The following is a 24,503-nucleotide window of genomic DNA, read 5'->3' as shown; positions in this document are numbered from 1 at the left end:
TTTTCATAATATTCAGGTAAATTCGTTAATGTGAAATCAGAGCCAAAAGCAGTAATCGATATAGCGGTACTTTACATCATAAGTCATAAATATTATTCCAAGTTACAGTAGTAAAACTGTGGTATAATTTTGACTCAGATTACTGTTTTTTTCTGTTGCTCCGGGCTACCTAATTATGTTGAAACAGAGATTTATTACATCTTTTTCTTTTTTTTTTTTTTTTTTTTTTTTGAGCCTCTGGAGGTCTCTCCCCACTCTCCTACACAATTCCTCTGCCAAAATATCTGTCTCAGTCATTCTTAAAATCAACTGTAGCATTTCACTGAAGAAGACAAACATGGATCATTTTTATTTTCTCTTTTTAGAGCTTCCAGTTAGTTCACCACTTTGTCATGCGGTTTTAAAAACTCTTCAGTGTTGGGAGCAAGTTCTTCTCCGACGACTTGAAATCCATGGCGGGCCACCTCAAAACTATATTGCAAGTCATACCTCTGAAGAGAGTTTGTCTGGGGGTCCTGCAATTCTCCGCCATAAGGCTTTGCTGGAACCTACAAACACTCCTTTCAAGTAGGTTGTCCTGTGGATCCTGTTTTTAAGTCAGAGTTTTACTAACTCAGAATGTTATCAATTAGTACTTTAAAAATATTTAAGGCCTCCTCTGTCTGCTTTGCAGTTCTTGGGTCCTATCTGTGTCTTTGATGTATATTGTAGGCTTAGCAAACATTTCCTGCATAGATCCAGAGAGTAAATGCCTTAGGCTTTGAGGACCTACAGTCCTTGTTGCTGCTATTAAACTGCCAGAGTAGAGTGAAAACAACTATAGACAATAAGTAAACAAATGGACATGGCTGTGATCCAATAAACTTTATTTTCAAAAATGAAAGGCAAGCTGAATCTGACCTGTGGGCCATTGTTTACTTCTCCCACTCTGGAACAGTGCTGCTCATAATATCTAGTTAGCAAGCTGTTTTATCATCCATGAAGAGATGAAGCATTTGCATGAAAAGATAAATCAATGCAGTGCTTGCATCATCAATAAAGTCTTGCTACAAAATGTTAACTCAGTATACACTGTACTTAGTGGCTTAGTGACATAGTTGATCTACGTTATTTCGCAAGTTCTTACCTTAGAGAGCATCAGGAACAGAGTTCATGGACTGGTATGTGTTCACAGGCCATTTGAGTAGCTCTGCTTTTAGATATCTTCTAGTAGTGATCTGTTTTTAGTAGATATTATGTTCCTGGGGTCAGCAAACTACAGCTTTGCTGCAATATAAATAAAGCTTTATTGGATCACAGCCATACCCTTTGATTTTAATATTTCTTCTGGGTGCTTTCCTATCAGTGACTGAGTTGAGTGGTTGAAAGATAGCCCACAAAGTCTAAAATATTTACCGTCTCGTTTTTTAAGAAAAAGTTTGAAGACTGGTGCTCTCAGTGGTATTGTCTGATCCCAGTTAATTTATTATTATAAATATTTATAGAGCACAAAGGGAATGTAGTCAAGTTAATCAGAAATCTTCAAAGTGTATAATTAAGTATCCTGTCCCTGTAGATCCAAACACCATCTGGCACTGTCCGTGAAGAGACTATGGCAGTACTTGGTGAAGCAGGAAGAAATTCAGGAAACCTTTATCAGAAATATATTCACAAAGAAAAGATGTCTAAATGAGGTCTGTATAAGTTAAAACCTTTTTACTCTAGTATTAATGAAGTCTTTTTTCTTATGTAACCATAAAAAAAGAAGTTGCATTTTACAGACTTTTAAAAAGCTCACTTTTATATCATAAACATTTATTATGCAGTTAGTAAATAGAAAAAGTGATTGAAAAGGAGAAAGAGGGGGTCAGTATTTTCCCAAATCAAGTTAATTTAAAGGAACTAATTCAGATGTATTTGGAACCCCCCCCCCCCCCGCCCAAAAAGATACTGTTTGTGTGAAGATTCTACATCTTGTTTGCTGTGTTTTGAGTTGTCATGAGTGCCTGTTTGGGAGACAAAGTAGAAATTCCCCATGATTTTTGTATGATAACTAAAAGAAGTTTATCTTACAAGTTTAACTGAAACTAGGTTGGTAGACATTTGAACATTTCAAATATGTACATTTTCTTTCTATTCTTTTGATTATCCTTCTTTTTTTTAATTTATTATTTTGCTGATTATCCTTCTTAATGAAATTTTGTAAACACAATTTTTAAGTTTACTGTAGTTGATTATATTATGGTATTATCATTTAATGATTATTTTTCTCATTTAGTTCATTGCTTTAAAAAGTTCCATTTGGATGATATGGGGAACTTGCACCTGAATGTAAATTAACATATTACTTCTTTTTTGGGGTCAATATTGCTATTTAAAAATACTGGCCAAACTCAGTAGTGGACTTGGTGATGGTAGTAATTCCTTACGTCCTCATGGACTAGTAACAAAGAGGTTCAAGACCAGCAGCTGGTCTGTGGATCACATTTGAGAAGAGTTGAACTGACTTAAAGCAAGCTTTGTATGGCTTGGAAGTGGGAGGGAAAACAAGAAGGTATTTCACTTGGAGGAATAAGGGAATGGAATGGCTTCTTTTTGCTAACTTCGTTCTTTTTTTTTTTTTTTTTAATTTTTTCATTATAGTGGACATATGTTAGTTTCACTTTCAATTTAGTGACTCAACAAGTTCTGTGCATCAGAATGGTTTCTTTAAAGACAAGTTAGCAAAAAGCAAGATGTCATATAATCTTAATGAATACAAGGGAAAATTACATAGATTTCATTGCCTCTTGGTTTAAACACTGTTTTATAAGAGGCCACTGCATGCACTATTACTTAGTTTTTGCCAGATTATATATTTGAATTAGCCAAGCCAGGAAATAGACATAATTTTTGGCTAACTTAGAAAACTTCTGTGTACCTTAGTGTGACATTGAAAACTAAGTCATCAATAGATAAAATAGATACAATACAAATGAAGTATTTTTATTTTACCTTATATAAGATATATCTTAAGTATTGCATATATGAATTACCATTAAACAGTTCAAGAAAATTTGGGGATAAATAAAATTTAAAAGGTACTGGATCAGAAACTAATTAATTAGGTGTATTTACTGATAAGGTAATGTTCCTTATTTTATTTTAAATATATCCTTGCCTCAAATAATGTATCAGAAGTTAAAGCATTCTCACAATAATTTATAAAACCCTGCCACATTATTCTGTATAAAAAGTATGTTTACTCTGTTATTTCTTTGTTTTTTTGATGTAGCTTATAATATGAATATGAAAGTTGGCATAATTTCAACTACAAAATATTTTTTTTAAACATGGCCGTATTTGATTAATATAGGTGTAAAAATAAAAACATTTCTCTACTGCTGATATAATCATTATATCTGGGAAATTAAATAGCTGTCAAACAAAACAAGAAGCTATTATACCACTAGATTTTCTAGCTAAATCAGGGAATAGTATCACTAAGGAAAAGAGTAGCATAAGCCAAAATGCATAAGGAAGGAGAACAGGTAAATAAGTTTAAGTACACCTTTTGATCCCTTTGCTGTTTTATTATTAGTTTTCTTAGGAGTTTTATGATACGTTGAGAAAATTTTGAAGTTATTTTTGTGCTACTATTTTAATCAAAAACATGCTTATGGATGTTAGACTAAAAGCTTTATAATTATGAGTAAGCTAAATTTTAGGTTTTTTATCTGCAAAATAAGTGAAATACCCCTTAATCTGCTATGTTTTGACCAGTAAATCTAACTTACTTAAAACCTGGCATGATTAATGGTAGTTACTAGAAATTAGTTATTACCACTTTATTCTTTCTTAAATTTTATTTTCATTTTTTATTGTTTTATTCTTGATGGTGATATTCTTAAAAATAGTGATATTTTGATAAAGGGAATATGAAAATGAAAAATTTATATGGGGAATCATAGATTGGGTAGAATTAAAAAGAATATTAACTTCATAGAATTAATATAATATTATTTAATCTTTACAGTTGACTAGCTTATTTTTGTTATTAACAGAATTACCTTCCATCTCTTTTTTTGTAAAACGATAATTGTATTTAAGTAGCTTGAGTCCAAGTCACTGTGACTTTTCAGGTGTTTAGTAAATAGATGCCAAACAGGCCCAGGGTTTTGGATGGGAGGATTCTGAGACTGCTGCTGTTTGTTTCTTTATTCCTTACATGCTTGAAAATGAAATTTTCTCCATCTGATGTTAAAATTTAAAATCCTGGTATATCCTCAGATCTTTTCTTTTTATATACTATATTTTTAAAATAGAAGGTCTTTCCAGTTTATATTTATTTTGAAATTAAATGTAGATAGCTGCAGATAGACTATATCTAAATAATTTCCAACCAGAAAAAAATACTTGACAGCTATCGTCTTTGTTCCCTACTTAATATTTCTTTTTTCTTTCATTTTCTGAGAACTAAAGGTCTTGAATCACTTCTTTAACAAATGCTAATATCCCCTTTTAAGAAGGATGTGTGCCTTCAAGCAATTTATTGACTATTTCTGGCTAAATAAAGAGAAAGAATTAGAAACCTTGAATTCTAAATGTTCTAATCAGGAGGTTTTCTTGAGGAGTGAGATACCATGATGGAGGCAAGGCATAGTAGAGTGTATGAAGAAGAACAAGTTGACTTTAATTATCAGGTTAGAGTACTGTGGCACCAGTAGCTTTGAAATTTTTAACATTAGAACTGTGGGCTCAATGTTGCTTTAATGTCAGCATTTCAAAATCAGTTAAGTCGGTTAAAATTTCTTTCGAAGTGAAATAAAATTTATGGTAGTGGTTAATGAGTTTTGAGGCATTAAATTTTCTCCAGCCCCCCATACATGCTTCTTTTAAGATGTATGATATTTAAAAGGTAATAACTCAGTCCAGTATTGTTTTCTAGTAAATTCGGTCAAAAATATAATTTAAAAAAATACCCCAGTATTTTGCATGTTATATCTCGTCTTTACTCTTTGTCATGTGGTTATTCTTTCTTGATGAAGTCATTAGAGGACAACTGTGAAACCATCAAAAATTCTATGATGGAGGAGCCAAACATGAATAAGGTACAAAATATCATTCAACTGAAATTAGAAATTGCATTCTTTAACAAGAAAAACGAACTGTTTGCATTTTAGTTTTGAACTGGACTTTGTCTCCAACGTAGTTAAATTGTTGTTCCCTCAGATTACTCTTCTTTGGTTTCAACAAATATGCAATCATAAAAATTATTTGTTTTGTTAATAAGAGAATGCAATTTTAAAGGGAGTTGAATGTAACCTGTTTTGGCTACAGATTTTTCTGAGTAAATACAGCTGAAGTTCTTAATAAAATGTAATTATAATAGCCATTATAGAATTATAGTGGTACTGTTCTATTTCTACAAGTGTCACTTTTGAAGTTAACGTTCTCTCCTGTGATGTTAATTCCTTAAAATGTATCAAATACTCTTATGTAACATTTATTTTTCTGATAGGAATAGCATGTAGCACATTGCCTTGTATATAATAATGTCTCATAATACTTGAGATCAAGAGCAAAAATTGTAGGAATTTGTATAATCATGAAGTACCTCCCACATGTCCCATGATCATACATTCAAGTATGACTTTTATTAAGTTGGTATTTAACTCGTGTGTTTCTTACTCTGATTTTAAGTCCCTCTCAACAAAGTAATTTTAAGGGGAAAATTTTCTCAAAGATATTTTTTTAAGGCTACTAATTCCCACTGTTAATTCTTTCTCTAAGAAAATCTTTTGGTAAAAATAGGAAAAATAATTCTATGCAAGTAATAAAAAGGACTAATTAGCTGTCAAGTGTACATTATAACTCAAATTTTGGCAAAATAAATTTATGCATTTCATACTTTGGAAATGTCTACTGACCTTTGGGCATTTTAAAAAGAGTATAGTTGAAACTTTTAATCATTTAACAGTAAGTTCTTGCCTAAGTAATCATTAATTACTAGTCTGTACATTATCATGAATTCTCATCCAAGGATTTTTTTTTCACACTATTTATAAGATGTTAATAATCAGTATGTGGTATTTCTGTAGTAATCACACTACTTTAAAAGGTAGTCATTCTGTTTGGTGTGTTAACATCATTGTTAAATAATGTTTAAATAAAACAGAATTGTTTTAAACAGGTTTATTAGGTATACCTGAGTTAAAACACCTGCACAAATTTATTAAAGTGTAGTTTGATCTTGGCATATGTATACACTAAGCCATAACCACAATCAAGAAAAAAAATAGAGTCATCACCTCCAAAACTTTAATCTCCCTCCTCCTCCTTTCCTCCTACTTCTGCCCTCTTTCTCTACAGGTAGCTACAAGTCTGCTTCCTCATGTTATAGATTAGTTTGCATTTTCTAGAATTTTATGTAAATGGAATTACACACAATGTCTTTTTTCCCCCTAGCATAATTGAGATTCCTCCATATTGGGTATTTCAGTAATGCATTGCTTTTTATTGCTGAAGTGTATTCATTGAATTGCTGTACCATAATTTATTTTTGTACCTGTTGGTGAACACTTGAGCTCTTCCCATTTCAGAACTATTTCAAATTAAGAATGTTCAGAATCGTCATATGCAAGTCTCTGTGTGTGGGCATAGGCTTTCATTTGTCTTGTGCAAATGCTTAGGACTGGAAGGGCAGATTACATTGTAGGTGTGTGGTTAACTTTTTAAGAAACTGCTCAAGTATTTTCCAAGGTGCTGGTACCATTTTACCCCCCCCCCCCAGCAGCAGTGCATGAAATCTGAGTTGCTTTACCTCCTCACCACTACCTGGCATGCTCAACCTTTTTATTTTAGCCATTCCAGTAGGTGTGTAGTGGTTTTAATTTGCATTGTGCATCTTCTCCTGTGCTTGTTTATCATTTGTAGGACTTTTTGGTTGAAGTATCTTTTCAAATGTGTCTTTAATTGGGTTGTTTTCTTAATAGAATTGTAACAGTTGTTTTTTCTATTCTAAATATAAGTTATAGCTGATTGGCCAGTATTTTCTCCTACTCTATTGTGTGTCTTACCCCCTTTACAATTTGTTTTAAACAGAAGTTTTTAATGGACACAATGGACCTCATCAAAATCTGTTCTGTGTATGGACATCCTTTTTTTGGTGTCATATCTAAGAAGGCTTTGGCTTAAAGTCACAAAGATTTTCTCCTGCTTTGCTCTAGTTTGAGTTTTATAATTGGTGAAGATTACTTCCATTACTGCAACTTTCCAATGAAAAAGAAATCCAATGTTCTGCCCTACAAAGAAATCACAACACAAAGGCATTGTTTAAATCCTACCAAAAATTTTTTGAGTCTTTTTTTATATGGCACAAAGTATGGATTGCCCTTAATTTTTTTTTAATCTGTGTATTCGTTATTCACCACTGTGTTCTGAAAAGATTATCTTTTCTTCCACTAAATTGCCTTTTCCTCCCTTAAAAAAAAAAAAACCAAATGACATAAATGTATCATGGATTTTGTTTTGGACCATTGATTTATTTATCATTATACTGATCTCCCACTGTCTTACTGTACTGAATAGAACTTCCAGTCCATTATTGAACAGAAGTGGTAAAAGCAGACATTTTTATTTTGTTGCTGATCATTAAGTATGCTGTTTTCTCTAGGATTGTTTTAGATATCCTTTATAAGGTTGAGGAAGATTTTCTGTTCCTAGTTGTTGAAAGATTTTAATCAGTAATAGATGTTGGATTTTGTCACATGTTTTTGTTTTTTGTGGGGTTTTTTGTTTGTTTGCTTTTTAGGTTGGTGGTTTTTTTGTTTTTGTTTTTGTTTTTTGCTACTATTGAGGTCTTCATGTGGTTCTTATTTTAGTTTGTTAAATATGGCTAAATAGGATGATGGATTAGTTTATATTAAACCCACCTTTCATTCTCTGACCAAGCTTCCTTTGGTCATGATGTGTGTGTTTGGTTGTTTTTTAAAGATAAATCTTTCAAAAATTCTGTTAAGAACTTTTGCATTTATGTTAATGAGGAATATTAGTTAATGGTTTTCTTAATGTCTTGGAGTTCTTTTTTGGTTTTGGGGTTTTTTTGGGTTTTTTTTTTTTAAGATTTTATTTTATTTGACAGACAGAGATCATAAGTAGGCAGAGAGGCGGGTAGAGAGAGAGGGGAGCAGGCTCCCTGCTGAGCAGAGAGGCCGGATGCGGGGCTCCATCCCAGGACCCTGAGATCATGACCTGAGCCGAAGGCAGAGGCTTTAACCCACTGAGCCACCCAGGCGCCCCTCTTTTTTGGTTTTAAACTAAAGCTGGAGTCACAAGATGAGTTGGGAAATATTCTCTTCAATTTTTTAGAAAAATTTGTGTAGAATTAGTATTATTTCTTACTTAAGTGTTTGGTGTAATTCACCAGAGAAACTATCTGGTCTTTTATATCCACAAATTCAGTTTCTTTAACAGATATAGGGTAAGTCTATATCTGTTACTTATTTCTTCTTGAGTGAGCATTAGTAGTCCATGTCTTTAAAGAAATTTGTTTGTCTGGGTGCATAGGTGGCTCAGTTGGTTAAATGTCCAACTCTTGATTTCATCTCAGGTCGTGATCTCAGGGTCCTGAGATCAAACCCGTAGTCAGCCTCTGTGGTGGGCATGGAACTTGCTTGGGATTCTCCCTCCCTCTGCCCCTCCCCACTCTGTCCGTCTCTAAAATAAATAATAAATAAAAATTTAAAAACAAAGGAATTTATCTGCTTCAAGTGTCAAATTTATAGGTATAATGTTATTCATAGTAGTCCCCTATTTTTTAATACACAGTAAAATCTATGGTGATGTCAACTTTCATTTTTCTGCTAGTTTTGAAAACAAAATTACTTCCTGAATATTTTTATTTCCTAATATTTCGAGTATTGGTGTTCTTTTATGTTCACTTGCAAGCGTCCGATTTCCTTGCAATATTCCTTTGATACTCTTTAGATCTCCTTTTACTTTATGTTTTGTTTTATTATATCATTAGAGTAGTGCTGAAGTAATTTATAATGTTCACCTTCACATTGTAGAAGGTGATAGTAGCTGAAAATCACCAATGAGACCTAGAGTTTCAGGTCAGCTTTTCTGTAGATCTATTATGGGACCTTGAGCTCCTTACATCCTTGAAGCCTTCTTTATTTAATGTATAAAATTAGGGTTGATAGTTTTAAACATGCTGGCTGCTCTAATTTAAATAGTAGTAAAGTCCTGGATTTACTTTGTTGTGGTCCTCTCTTCTTCAGTTCTTAAAGGAAGTTCTGTGGAACCTGAACATTATTTAGATCAGGTCCTGTATAAAATTTCTTTTTTTTTGAATTGTGGTAAAATATACATATAAACTTTACCATTTAATTCTTCTGAGCATACCGTTGTGTGCCATTAGTTCATTCCTATTGTTGTGTAGCCCTCAACACTGCCCATCTCCAGAGCTTTTTCATTTTCCCATACTGAACCACTGTCCCCATTAGACAGTAGCTCTCCATTTTCTCCTCCCACCTCACCTGGCCCACCAGCCAGATCTGTCTCTCTGTCTCTGTGAATTTTCCTGCCCTGGGTATCTGTATGAATGGAATCATACAGTATCTGTCATTCTGTGACTGGCTGCTTTCACTTAGGTTACTATTTTTTAGTATGTATGTAGTATGTAGTATGTAGTATGTATCAGAATCTCCTTTGTTTTTAAGCCCAACTGGTATTCCATTCTGTATACGTCGCATAAACTGTATAGCCATTCCTCTGTCAATGGACATTTGGGTTCTTTGCTTCTTTTGACTGTTTTGACTAATGCTCCTGTGAACATTGATATATACGTACCTGTTCAAGTCTCTGCTTTTCTTTTAGTTATATACCCAGAAATGAAATTGCTGGAATCTATGGTAATTCTGTGTCTACTTTTTGATCTGCATAATCTCTTAAAATCTCTTTTAGCACTAGTATTTAGATTCTTGTTTCCTCACATATCCAGCCCAATCAAATTTTAAAGCATGGCCTGAAACCTTACATTATAAAGTTTACATTAACTTTTACATTAAGAGCATATTCACGGTGGTTTTTTTTTACTATGATTTTATATGGTATGGCCTTTAGCAAATTATATTCCTAGCACATGCAAGTTCTCTTTTTTTAGCTGACCATATTGTGTTTCCACTTCCTTGCCTACCTTAGATTTCATGATCCATCATTATGATCAGTCCTTTATAGAAACCCTCAACCCTTTTATGCTCTTCTCTCTCTGCCTTGAATATTCCCAAACCTGTTTACATGTAGCTTTTTGTCTACTCTGTGCCATTGTAACTGAACCAAAGTTGAGTTCCATCCTCAGTGAGTCATACACTCCCGGTTGAGTTATGGCATAGAGAAAAATCAATTTGCAGCAGATAAGGAGATCGTGAGTAAAGGCTTCCAAAGCTGTGCCTCCCTGAGCAAGGGTGGATGGGTTCCTTTTATTTAGAATTAGAATGCATGTTTAGGTGGGGAAGTCTGGTCATCCTGTGTAGAAATGGGCGTAAGGTCACTTGTGCACCTTAAGGAAACCTGCCCATACACATGTTGTATGTTAGGCAGATGAGGCATGTGCTCCTCCTTGGGCTGAGGTTTAGTACTAAATGGGATAAGGAAATGGGGTAAAGGTAGTCATCCCATCATCCCCATCCTAGAGGTAACTCTGTGGTCCATCTCTTCAGGCAGAAGTGGGGAGTTGAGATCACACTGGTCTGGGTGGCCTGGGCGAGCTGGAGGTCTTGTCAAGGTAGGCACTATTGCTGGAGGGGCAGTTCTGCTTTCCCTTGGCTTGACTTAAGAGATAAGGGGGAAAGAAGAGCTGAAGAAAAAATGTGGGACAGAGGTGGGGGAGTGTAAGCAAGTGGGCCATAAAGGTAAGGTCTTGGAGTCTAGCTGGTGACATATTCACCCAAATAGCTGAACATGGGTAAAGAAAAAGCACAAACCCCAGAGGCTTGCATTGAAATTTACAGCCACAAATCCCAAACTAAACACCTGACAACCAAACTTAATGACTCTGTAGTAAATTTGTTTTCTTGTTCTCTTTTCCATTCTCCCCACTTTTTCCCTCTTTCCTTAAACTTCCAGTATTCCTTGCTGTTTGCCACTGGTGACTTTATTTTGCCATCAAAATAAGTGCAGGAGATTTAGACTAATCTTCTCATCCCCAAATCTAACTTCTGCTCTATATGCAGATACTTTGTTCTGCCTTTTCTAACAGTACATAGGCTGTCACTTTTTGTCCAAGACCAGATTTTCCATTTATACATTGATCCTATCTCCTCTTTATCTACCCAAGGACTTTGCTTCAGTAGTTATCTTCTCTTCCTCTACCCTGATAGTTATCTTTCTCTTAGATTATTCTTAGCATAAACAAATATATTTTGTCTTATTTTCAGATGAAAACCAAAAAACCTAGCTTTGAATCTTGCTACTCTCCCATTTCTGTAATCCCCCATCTAGGAAAATCCATTTATAGAATTCACTATAAAAATCATCAGGGCGCCTGGGTGGCTCAGTGGGTTAAGCCTCTGCCTTCGGCTCAAGGTCCGGGATCGAGCCCGACATGGGGCTCTCTGCTCGGCAGGGAGCCTCCTTCCCCACCTCTGTCTGCCTGTCTCTATGCCTACTTATGATGTCTCTCTGCCAAATAAAGGAATACAATCTTTAAAAATCATCAGAGAAGACTTAAGAGTAATGTTGCAGATACCCTGTGGAGGAACCACCCAGTTTAAGGAAGAAAACATTATCAATTCAGTTGAATGCCCTGTGAATCTTCCCCAATGGACTATTCACCAATGTCACATGCCTCTCTAATGTAGTTACCTGTTATCTCCAGCCCACTGCACTGAGATTTTACTGGTCAAAGTCACTTACCCTTGACTTCCAGGATGCTCAATTCAGTAGTCAGTTCTGTTTCCCTTTAATTCAGTTTTTCAGTATCCTTTGGTATTGTTGACTGAAGCTGCCTTTTTGAAACTTGGTTCACTTAGTTTCTGTAACAACATATTTAATGATTAAATATTCATAGTTGGAGAATGTTTCCTCTTCTGTCAGACTGTTTCTTGTAATATGGATTTATTCTGTCATTACTTCCATCTTGAATTGGCTTATCTTTTTCCTTTCTTGGAAACGTTGGGTGTCACAGGACTTAGTTCTCTAAGCTTTTCTCTTCTCCGTCTTTACTTTCTCCTCATGTTATCTCATGGTTTAAATACCATCCACAGCTAGCTCTTAAGTTATAACTCTTAAATCACTTCCTGAACTCTGGACTTGCCTTATTAATCTAAGAGCTACCTTGCCCTGAACGTCTGAACACAGAATTTTCTTTCTTCTCCTAATCTTAATCCAAATCCCCACTTTTTCTTCACTTGTGTCTCATTAAATGGTACCTTCACTCACCCAGTTATCAGGTCTGAAATCTAGAAGTTATCCTTGCTTTTTCTCTTTTAGCTTTTACTGTAATTTCAGTCCATTAGCAAAATTTATCCTAATTCCAACCACTTGATTGAATCGTGATTCCAATCACGACCACCATTGCTACTACCCTAATCAAATCCCCCTTTACCTCTCACTCCAGCTGCTGAAGTAGCCTCTTAACTGATCTGGCAGCCATTCTCACATTCTGTATACTTTGCCTCACAACATCCAGAATTATCTAAACCCTGCAGTGGCTTCCTAGCTTTAAAATAAAATTTGAACTCTTTATTACGGCTTTTAAGGCCCTTTGCATGCTGAATCCTGCCTGGTCTCCAAGGTCATTTCCTACTACTTGCTATTGTTCTCAAAATTAAATATGCAGGGGCTCCTGGGTGGCTCAGTGGGTTAAGCCTCTGCCTTAGGCCTTCAGCTCCCAGCTGAAGATCCTAGGGTCCTGGAATCAAGCCTGCACCCCCTCTGGCTCTGCTCCACAGGGAGCCTGCTTCCCCCACCCCCCTCTATCTCTGCCTACTTGTGATCTCTGTCAAATAAATAGGTAAAATTTTTTAAAAAATTAAATATGCATAAGCTTTTGAGATGCTAAACATTCTTTTCCCCTCCCCTCTTTGATTATCACACAGGTGATCTTGGGGCCACAGTATTACGAACTAAAGTTTTATTAAATCTAAGTAATGAGAGGACAAGAATGTATTTTCACAATGAAGAAGATTTTTAAGTTTATGCTTATTCGAGCTTTCTTTCCCATAAATGTAAAGTTTGAAAAAGCTCTGCAGGTAAAATGAATATTTTCCCCCTCACCTACCCATTACCAGCAAATAACATATTCCTCTGTGGCCTGCAAATATCATTTGTCTTTCTTTCCATTTTTTCAAAATCCAGTAGTGGACATTTAGTATGCTTTAGATACTAGGCAGATAATTAAGTTGGGATTTTGTCATAAAATTACAGAATTTGACATTATGTACATTTGATGAGGCTCTTGTAGCCAGAGGTAAGATTTTCCTCAGAAAAGAAGTTGACCCTGTTTGCCAAGCACTGAAATTGTTTTATGTTTGTTATCAGATTGTTTTTTAAAGATTTTATTTATTTACTTGACAGAGATCACAAGTAAGGAGAGAGGCGTGGGGGAGGGGCAGGCTGCCTGCTGAGCAGAGAGCCCTAATCCCAGGACCCTGGGATCATGACCTGAGCTGAAGGCAGAGGCTTTAGCCCACTGAGCCACCCAGACTATATTTTAGATTAGAATATATTTGACATCTTTATATCCAGTGACCGTGAGTTTTGTTTGTATGTAAGATTATTTGGGTTTGATTAACTTTTTTTTTTTTTTTTTTTTTTTTTTGACAGACAGAGATCCCAGGTAGGCAGAAAGGCAGGCAGAGAGGGGGAAGGGAAGCAGGCTCCCCGCTGGCTTTAACCCACTGAGCCACCCAGGCACCTGGGTTTGGTTATCTTTTAAGACTCAACTTTGCCATTCAACAGCCTTCTTATTTGCCATTTTTAAAAATAGTGCTAACTCACTTTTGTTGGTCAAACAATGGGCAAGCATTGGTGATGTTTTTATCTAAACTTTGCAGGAATTGTATTTGTTATATTCTTTTTTTTTTTTAAGAATTTATTTTTAAGTAATCTTTATATCCAAATTAGAGCTCGAAATCCCAACCCTGAGATCACGAGCTGCATGCTCTACTGACTTAGCTAGCCAGATGCCTCAATTTTGTTAAATTTTTGTCAAATTAATAACTTCTGTACTTCAAAATGTGTTGTGAACTATTTTATACTAATTCATTTTAAAGATTGAAGGTTAGGCAGTAAAATAAGATGAAGCAATATCCTATTAACATTTCTAACTGTTAATAATTGTCTCCTCCTTTTACCTGTTTATTTTTAGTAAATATTAGTTTTATACAGTATTCTCTTCTGTGTTCAAAGGCCTTGCATATACCTTCTCTGGGGTAAGCAGAAGGTTGATATATTTCCCTCAACTAAAGAATATCGAGTTGTTGTTTATTCATCTATTAAAATGACTACTGACTTGGGTAAATTACTATGCCTTTCAGGGTTCCAGGTTGTTTTTCTTCTTTGTTTTTTTGTTTTTATAAAATAAAAGTTGTTTTAGACTAGGAGTCTGTAAACTATATTCAGCTGGCCATATTTGACTTTTCTTGTATAGGCAGTGAAATAAGAATGGTCCTTATATTTTTAAAAGGTTGTTTAACAAAAAAAAGACTAATAGCAACAGTGATCCTCTTTGGTATGCAAAACCTAAAAATATTTACCTTTTGACGTTCTTATATTTATAAAATATTATCCAAGGATTATAATACTAAGATATAGGGCAAACAAAACTTTTTTTTAATAATTAGAATGTCTTGATCCTTTAAAGTTAATTCATTTGTGTTAATTTATTGGGAACATAATTAATGAAGTTGTATATTGTATAAACTGTCTTTTTATATATGGGAAGCCAAGCTGGAAAAAAATTTAAATTTCCCTGGTCAAATTAGTTTTGTTTTAGGGATAATTAACATATAAAACAGTACCTTTGGCTAGGAAATGTCTAAAAAGTTTCTTGAAATAATTAATGCAAGTATTAAATGACAAATTGGGATATACTGTTTTTTTTTTCTATGACTAAAATCACTATATTTTTATATTTTCTTTCCTTCCATTTAGATAGAAGCAGACTTGGGATATCCTGGAGGTAAAGCAAGAATAATTCACAAGGAATCTGATATCATTACTGCCTTTGCTGTTAATAAAGTAAGTGCATAGACTTTTTATTCTTTGATTATTAAGTATTCATTGTTGAAGAAGGTCTACTATTATGTCAGCTTATTCAGTATTAGTAATTCTCTTTCCCAAAGCTAATTCTCACTGCCTAAATTTCAATCTGAGTAAAAATTTTATAAAATGATTATATTGTTTGATAATTAAATTTATTGGATATGTAGCAGATAAAGTAATGTTTTATTACTACACAGAAAGAAATATCAAATATTTATATATGCAATAGCCTTTAGAATTTCTACAACACATTAAAGCATTTAATCTAAAAAAAAGTTTTTTATTTTCCTTCTATGAATATGTTGAATGTGGTTGTTAATATTAGATCAAATTCAAGTTTTTACATGACTTACAGCAATTCTCACCCATTGACTTATAGCTACATTAGCTGTGTATCTAGTTTCTTCTTTATATTCCTTAGTCTTCTACATAACATGTTCCTTAAAGCTGTCTGTGAGCTCCTTAAAAAAAGGGATCGAGCCCCACATCGGGCTCTGTGCTCAGCAGGGAGCCTGTGTCCCCCTCTCTCTCTGCCTGCCTCTCTGCCTCCTTGTGATCTCTCTCTCTCTGTCAAATAAATAAATAAATAAATAAATCTTTAATAAAGAATTTACTTTAATCACTTTCTCCTTCTTCCCTAAATGCCTTGCTGCACAGTTTTATTTGCATACACACACAAATACACCCCTATACATAATTATGTATATCTCCTTTTTCACATATTCCTAACTTTAAAATAATTTTTGAGTATTATTTTAATAAATACCCTACGGCATTATGCATTCAGAATCATTTCACCAGTTGGTTCTCCATCTTCCTATGAAATATCTTTCTTTCCTTTCATTTCTCCTAGACAGTTCCTCTATCCTTCTGCCCTCATCTTTCCCTATATCCTTTGTCTCATTTCCCTCTCATACACACCCCTGAATAGTTACTAGTTCTGTTGAAGACAGGCAGGTTTGGAATGAGCCCCTTAACCAGACAGTTCTCATGTTATAGCATCTGTGCAATATATGGTATAGTATATGTCAATACAAATAGAAAGCTATTGTCTGCACCCAACAGCTATCTTCCTTCCCTTGAAAAAAATATGATGTTAAATATTCTGTGCTATAAAACAAGCTCACTTCTTTTTCTTTTTTTTTTTTTAGATATATATAAGTAATTAGTAATAAACAGTCATCCACATATTATATAAAATCTCTTGTTCACTGTGCAAGAAGAGTGTACCTGTTTAGTTTTTATTTCTCCAGATTATCATTTTACAGCTTAAGTTTATAGATGAGAAATAATACCTTTTGCTTTAAATTCCATTATTTTAAAATGCTGATGAGATTGAACTTTTTTCCATTTATTTAGTTGTGAGTTATCTGTGTTAAGAACTGTGAAAGGTCTAAGATTTATTACTAATAACAGAAGCATTATCCAGAATATCAGCATTTATGCTGTAGTTCCCTGTGTTAATATTACCACAAGTGGCGGGGAGGGGGCCAAATGATAACTGCACACAGAGTAGGTTGTATTATATGAAAGGAACACTGAGTTAAGGGAACCTTAATTTTCTCTAATGTACATTAAGGGTACCTGCCCTTTGATCTGGAGGGAGATGCTATAGGCTTATAGCCATTCTGCAGAACCAACAGCAGTCAGTAAGTCACTCACCAGACATGCAGAAACAGAGAGACCTGTGGAGAATTATCTCTAAGCAGTCTCATTACATCCTTTTTCCATTTATGTCTCGGTATTCATTTTTTCCTTTTGTTTTTGTATTAGCATTTTACATAATGGAAATGTTAATCTCTTTGCTGTCAACATTTTTATTTTCTCTTTTCAGTTCATAGATGTTTAAAATTTTGTATCATTTAATCTGACCAACTCTTTAAATTAATATTTATTTATTTAGTTTAAAGAAGGATAGAGAGAGAACGTGGGGGAGGGGGAGAGAGTGGAGGAAAGAGAGAACCTTTTTTTTCCCCAAAGATTTTATTTATGTATTAGCGAGAGAGCACAAGCAAGGTGAAGGGCAAAGGGAGAAGCAGACCACTCAGCAGGAAGCCCAATGAGGGGCTTGATCCTGGGATTCTGGGGTCATGACCTGAGCCTAAGGCAGACACTTAACCAACTGAGCCAGAGAGAGAAAGAGAGAGAGAGAGAGAGATCAGCACACTCTGCACTGAACTTCTGTCTCATGACCCTGAGATCACAACTTGAGCTCAAACCAAGGGTCAGATACTTAACGGCTGTACCACTCAGGTGTCCCTACAGTATCCATCTTTTAATTGATCATTTATTCTGACAAACTTTCCCCACTCTTTTTCTGTCTACCCCTATATCTTTCACATATTCCTTTCCCAAATTCTGTTTTTCTTGTTTAAGCCTGAAAAGCTTTAGGTGAAAGCGATACTATCTTATTTGAATAATGTACTTTTATTTCTTTAGTTTGATGTTCCTTATCTCTCTCTACCTTCTAGAGCTTCTATCCAGCACCTCCCTCCACATTTCAGAACTGTGTAAACCTTAGGGAGATTGTACCACACTAGCAGACCCGAGAGAGAGTGCTGGGAGAAGAAATAAAGTGGTACATGCTTTACCATTTAGAGGAGGCTTTGTGTTAGATGCTCTTCAGTTCTTAGAACATAAACATATCTCCAAGCTCAAGCGGATAGTTATTACACTCAAGATTTAATTATTAAAATTAATTCTAAGGGGCACCTGGGTGGCTCAGTGGGTTAAGCCACTGCCTTTGGCTCAGGTCATGATCTCAGAGTCCTGGGATCGAGTCCCGCATCGGGCTCTCTGCTCAGCAGGGAGCCTGCTTCCCTCTCTCTCTCTCTGCCTGCCTCTCTGTCTACTTGTGATCTCTCTCTGTCAAATAAATAAATAAAATCTTTAAAAAAAATAATAATAAAATAAAATTAATTCTAAGTATTCGTTTGTGATAATGCTGTCTTTTTTGCATCCTAAAGTTTCTATGGGCTATTTTGTAGTTTCCATTTTTAGAAGTGGCCCATATACATGTTGTGCTTTTTTATTTAAAAATTATGATATGATTTGTTTTTCAGGCAAATAGAAACTGCATAGCAATTGCATCAAGCCATGATGTTCAAGAACTGGATGTTTCTGGAATTCTAGCTACACAAATCTATACTTGGGTAGATGATGATGCTGAAATGGAAACCAAAGGGTACTTTTATACTTTGTTTTTAATTCATTAACATCGTGTTAAATGATATCCACAGAACTATAACTTCCAAAAGATTTTTAGAGGAGTATTCCTAGATTGTGAGTATAGTGGATACTGATATGATACAGAATGGAAAAGGGGTGGCAGGCACTTTAAAGAAAGGAACTGAGGGTTAGAAGAGAGTAATGTGAGAGATTCTGCAATTGTTCACATTGATGAAGTACTATTTCCGAGTTAGGAGTTAAGAGCTGAAGAAAATTTTAGAAGGAAATACAAAAGCATATATTAGAGCTTTCAGGAATAAAGGAAGAAATGAAGAACTAATGGGTTGCTCTCCTTCCGGTTGATGTTCTTTTGTAGATCAGAAGATTTCTTGGTTATACATGCTCGTGATGATTTAACAGCTGTGCAGGGTACAACCCCATATACACATAGCAATCCCGGCACTCCAATCAACATGCCTTGGCTTGGCAGTACACAGACTGGCAGAGGAGCATCTGTGGTATGTAGAGTTCAACATACTGTGGATAGGGGTGTCTGGATGGTTCAGTCAGCTGAGTGTCCGACTTGATTGCAGGGTGTGAGTTCAGGTCCCGCATTGAGTTCCATGCTGGGCATGGAGCTTACTTCAAAAACAAAAACAAATCCCCCACACAAAGTAAAAATACTGTGTTTAACTGTCCCTTTTCCCCCCTCTAGTTTAATAGTTAAAGGGTGATTTAAACATATTTTTTAAAAATCCTCAACTTTTTAGTAAGTCATACTTGCTGAAAATTATAAATTTAGATTATGAAGAATGATATGTATTTTCATATGAAAAAGATAAAAATTATTTAAAAAAATAATTTAAAATAGAGCTGTATTTTAAGAGCTCTATTTAATTATTTAAAACTTATTGGTACAAATCAGGTATCAGCAAGCTGTAGTCTGTCAGTCAAACTGTTTTTGTGTAAACGTGTTTGAGAGTAGTGTTGACTTTTTTCAGTGGTAGAAAAAAAAGTCAAAAGAAGAATGGTATTTTGTGACACAAAAAAATTATATGAAATTCAGATTTCATTATCTATAGGCAAAGTTTTATTGGAACATAGCCACAGTTATTTGTTTGTATTTTGTCAGAGGATCTTCTTGAGCTCTGATTAAGTTGTCATCCATGTTTATCCCTCAATGAGATTCTTTTATTAATACTTAATGATGCATGGAGTCATAGAATCCCAGGACCAGTAATTCTTTCAGTGGCTTTCTGGTGGTGTGGTTATTTTTAGTTTCCTAATTCCTATAGAATTCTTTGGAATTCTATTCTTGGCCTCTCCGTCCCCACCAACACACATACTAATTTTTTTTTTTTTACTAATTAGTAAGGGTAGTTATTTTAATAAATGTTTAATCATCCTTAATAATACCTGATAGTATTATATATTAATATAGTTCCTCTGTTGCTCATAAAACCTTATTTTTGTTCGTATAACCTTACTATGCTCTGAGATACCTGTTGAGATAGCTGTTATAATTACTCCTACTTAGCATTTTTCAGATGAAACTTAAGATCCAGAAGGGTCTAGTGATTTAACTTAGGTCATTATCTCAGATTTTTGGTAGAGCTTATATTAAAGTCTTTTATTCCTCCTACCTAGCTCACTGATTTCAGGTAGGAGTGTTCGAAGTATTGAAGAGTTTGAAAAGCAATCTAGGAATTATTCAAGTGAACTGTCTTGGTCATTTATAGTTCATTTTTTCCAACTGACAGATACATTAAAATTCACTTCTAAAACCTACTGATATTATCTTCTTTTAAAGGAAAACTTAAAGAGAATATACAAAATATGTAAAAAGAAATAACAGGCAATTTCTCCAACTCCACTTTCAGAGAATACAATGAACTTCTTCCTTTAACAGTATCTTGCTGGTCTCTCTGCTTCCACACTTGCTCCCTGTGTTCTGGATACAGTGGCCAGAGTTGCTCTTTTCTAAAGGATCATTTAGGTTGTCACTCTGGTGTTTAAAACTTTCTGATTTCCCAGTACAACTTTAAAAAAACAAGTCCTTAAGGTGGCCTTTGTAGTCCTCTGTGATCTAACCCCTGCCAGCCTCTGCAGCCTCATCTCTGTTCATTCTGTACCTGATTTGCTTTGCTGTAATTACAGTGGCCTTGAGAGGCCACTCAAGAAGTCTCTTGAGAACATCAAGCTCATTGCCCTGTCAGAGCCTTTGCCTTGCATTCTGCTTCAAATGTTCTTTTTTTTTTTTTTTTTTCTTTTACCATTCAGATCTCAGGTCAGGTTCCCAGGGATTTCCCTTGCTTCTCTAGTGAAGGCATCTGCCCTTCCCCACTCTACCTGTAGTCACTCTGTATGTCATTATTATCCCCCATTTTATCTTCTTTAATAGCCTGTGTCAGTTTTGAAATTATCTGTTCACTATTTATCTTTTTTAACATACTCTGTAATGGAAACTGTGTGAGAGATTGTTATGACTGCCTTAGACACTGATGATCTCTAACTAGAATGGCGTTTATCATATGGTCAGTGCTCAGAAAATACTTGTTTTTACTCCAAAGCATTATAACACAGAAATTTACCTTTGTCATTCTTGTTAGAATAGGATTTCCTTTCTATCTCCATCTTAGTAGAACCCCTTTTCAGGAGGGGAACATTGTGATTTGTTAGGATAATTAGTCTAATTGGTCCCACTCTGTCCTCAAGAAAAGATATTGGTATTATCAGGTGGTTCTTTTTTATAAGGATCTTCTAAAATAAGTTATGATTTCTTTCCTTTATATGTTCTGCATATGCTCTTAGAAATTTTATTAAACCTGTGCTTTTGTATTTTTGCTTATGGTTTTACTTTGATATTTTAGTCAGAAAGAAAAGTAAAAGAATATGAATATTTAGGCGTTTCTTTAATTAAAGGAACATGAGATTTCAATATCAAGTTTGCTAAACAGAGGTAACATTCAGCAGGTTTTTGTTTTTTTGTGAAGAATTAATGAAACATTTCCTTAATTCTGTTGCTTTATTGAATTATTAATTCTAACAAAAAAAGAATACTTTTATAACCAACTTCTGCTGTTTTGTAGTAAAATTACAACCATAACCATCCTTCAGTGTTTCTGTCCTTCAGCACTTATGCTTGCCAGCTCTCTTCCTCCCTACCTAGTCCCCATTTACTCACGACTTTAGTCTAATGGACAATTTAAAATCCACAAGAACAACACAAAAAAATCTACTCAAGACTGATACTATGAAGCTTAGGATAACATATAATTGTAGTTATGGTGCTGTATAAATAGGAATTGTTCTAGTAATTAAAATTATCTCTTTAATTTCACTTATTCTTATTTGACAGGCTACTTAAATCATTCACAACATGATTTAAAAATGGATAAATTAAAAAAAATGGACGAATAGTTCCACACTATCAGTTAAAAATTTATACAATTTTCTGTTTACCTCTTTTTTTTGTTTTTTTCACATGCTTCTGCCTATCTTTTTAACCTTGTACTATTCAGGATTTTTCCAATAAAATTAATGGGATCAGAAAAGAATTGGCAAGAAAGGAGGTAAGACTAAATTCTCAAGGTGAATTTGTTCTTAGAGCCTAGTCAATGATGCTGAAAATGTATGTACACTTAAACGTGAGAGAGCTGAGCTATTAAATTTAATTTCTGTTATTACATTTAGTATTTTTAGCACCCACAATATTCAGTAGGAATCACATAAAAATAAATAAATAAATGTTATTTGTATTACCTGTCACATTTTATATTTTTAATCCTACTTTTTATTGTAACTATAGAAGAATGATTTTTCTTTGTTAACAGATGATTAAGAAAGCCATTAATAATGTCAGAAGAATGACTTCTCATCCAACTCTTCCTTACTGTAAGTTGATAATAATTAGCCAGTGTTCTAAGGAATTTAAAGCAGGCTTTTAGTTTCAGTTGAAAGGTAGTCAGCTATTTTACTTTTTTTTTTTTAATAGAGAGTGTCTGCTAGCAAATAAAAACATTTCAAAATTGGATAACAATAGAAAAAGAAATTTTCCTGAATTAATAGAGAAGGCTAACTTGATGCAGTAAATCTTTACTTATGTTGACTGCATATTTCTAAGTTAGAACATTTTAGTTTTGGACATTTCTGGACACTTCATACAATTAGAAGTTATAGTCATAATTAATTGTTTTAATAATGAGATCACTCCCATCTTTTATTACATAGATCAGAACAGTACCTTGGTCATTTATTGGCTCATCATAGTTACTTTGTATTTTATTAATATTTTGTCAGTTTGCCTTTTATCAGACACACTAATAGTAGGCAAAGGAAGTAGTTACTAGTAAGTTCTTACACTCTCAGGGAAGATATATTATTGTCAGTTAATATTCTTGGGAATTTCAAAAGTTTTTCTCCTTTAACAAAGAACTTAATCAGTGGGGAATTTATTTGGACATACTGAAACAGAGTAAAAACAAAAAAGACAAATTTTAAAATATTTGTGCGTTAGAATCAGCATTCATATTGGCATCTCAATATTCAAGTTTTCTTAATATGATTTTTAAGTTGTGCTTCTCATCAAGTTGCCCCACACACAGTAATAAGCACCACGCCTATTAATTAAAAAACATTCATGTTCCTTCAATTTTGTAACATAAAAAATTATACTACTTTTATAATGAGAGATATTCTGATAAGATATATTTGACAAAACCAGTGTTCTTTTCTACTTCACTGTCCTAAGTAGTACAAGCAGCTGTTACCAAAATTGCATATCAGTGTCCAACAAAAGGGTTCAAAAGAGCTATGTATTTAAAATGAAGAGAGCAACTTCTATTACGGATCCTAAAGGTGTGAAATAATGTAAAAATTAATCAGTGTTTTTACTGCATTGAATCATTACTACTGATAATTATACTTAACATAAATTGAGTGGTCCATGTTAAGCATATTTCTAAATGATTCATATGGATTATCTTGTTTACTTCTCATAGCTATCTCTTAACTTACATATCATTATTCCCCTTTTTCAGGACAATTTGAAATGGGTTCATGGAGATTAAATAAGCTTCCTTGTATCACAAAATTAGTAAATGGCAAAGTGATGAATTAATAATACTTAGCTTATTCACATTCCTCAGTGAAACAACACATTTGAGATATCCAGTCAGTCAGTCAGAATAACTATCAGAAGTGATTTTTTTCTTTACTGTGCATAACATTCAAGACTTTCTACAGTCTTTTTTTTTTTTTCCAGAGAAAATATATAAGTTTAAACATTAATAGTAGGACTGATAAGAAGTGACTCTTTAGTTCACCCAGAAATTTGTTAACTGGTTATTATATAAAGTATTTATTAAAGGCTATTAAAAGATCATTTCAAAGATTATTAAAAGATAATTTCAAAAGGAAGTAAAATTTACAGAGGTCTGATTTAATTGCTTCTGTTATGTAGTGTGAGAGTATATTCTGAGTCAAATGAAAGTACATCAAAAAACTGTTTTTAAGATTAAAAATACTGAAACGAAATTTCATGACAAAGGTAAGTTCATGTAAATTGACTATGATTCATTTCAAAGGTGCTTCTTTCATAAAGGTCTTCACTTGGATTAAAAAATAAACCTTCCAAAGATGACTATAATAAATTTGCAATTTTTGCCCTTTATAATGCAGATCTGACAGGAGCTCAAGACGGAAGTGTCCGAATGTTTGAATGGGGCCATTCTCAACAAATAACCTGTTTTCGATCTGGTGGCAATTCAAGAGTTACTAGAATGAGATTTAACTACCAAGGAAATAAGGTAGTATATAAAAATATAAATGGGAAGAGGGCTTGATTATTTTGGAAGTTTATAAATATTACTAGTCTGTGTTTCTGAAGAGAGCAGTTGAGTGAGGTAATGATAAATTATTTATATATGGATTTTTCTTTTATAAAAGTCTTCTCAAAGAATACTTACATTCATTTCATTCTTCTTGGAACATTTATTTATGGGTATGCATGTTTTGTGTGTATATGTGAGTATATATATCCATTAAAATTCACTTAATGATGCTTAAGGACCAACTGTTATAGGACCACCAAATATATTTTTGATTAA

General features: G+C 34.0%; 1 protein-coding gene across 2 annotated transcripts in view; it reads left to right on the top strand.

The window, feature by feature from the left end:
* The window catches only part of DMXL1 (Dmx like 1), a 126,035-nt gene that overhangs the window by 86,249 nt on the left and 15,283 nt on the right, over window positions 1-24,503 (top strand). Inside the window, exons 32-39 of one of the 2 annotated variants that reach the window (XM_059416078.1) lie at window positions 366-567; window positions 1,556-1,673; window positions 5,007-5,069; window positions 15,118-15,204; window positions 18,291-18,412; window positions 18,773-18,914; window positions 22,230-22,290; window positions 24,076-24,203. In XM_059416078.1, coding sequence (XP_059272061.1) covers window positions 366-567; window positions 1,556-1,673; window positions 5,007-5,069; window positions 15,118-15,204; window positions 18,291-18,412; window positions 18,773-18,914; window positions 22,230-22,290; window positions 24,076-24,203 — 923 coding nt within the window. The remainder of the gene's footprint in view (window positions 1-365; window positions 568-1,555; window positions 1,674-5,006; window positions 5,070-15,117; window positions 15,205-18,290; window positions 18,413-18,772; window positions 18,915-22,229; window positions 22,291-24,075; window positions 24,204-24,503) is intronic. The other variant, XM_059416079.1, reaches the window with a different exon arrangement.

Source organism: Mustela nigripes, chromosome 12, assembly GCF_022355385.1.
Source record: "Mustela nigripes isolate SB6536 chromosome 12, MUSNIG.SB6536, whole genome shotgun sequence".
Taxonomy (NCBI): domain Eukaryota; kingdom Metazoa; phylum Chordata; class Mammalia; order Carnivora; family Mustelidae; genus Mustela; species Mustela nigripes.
This window is presented reverse-complemented; position numbering and strand designations above follow the sequence as displayed.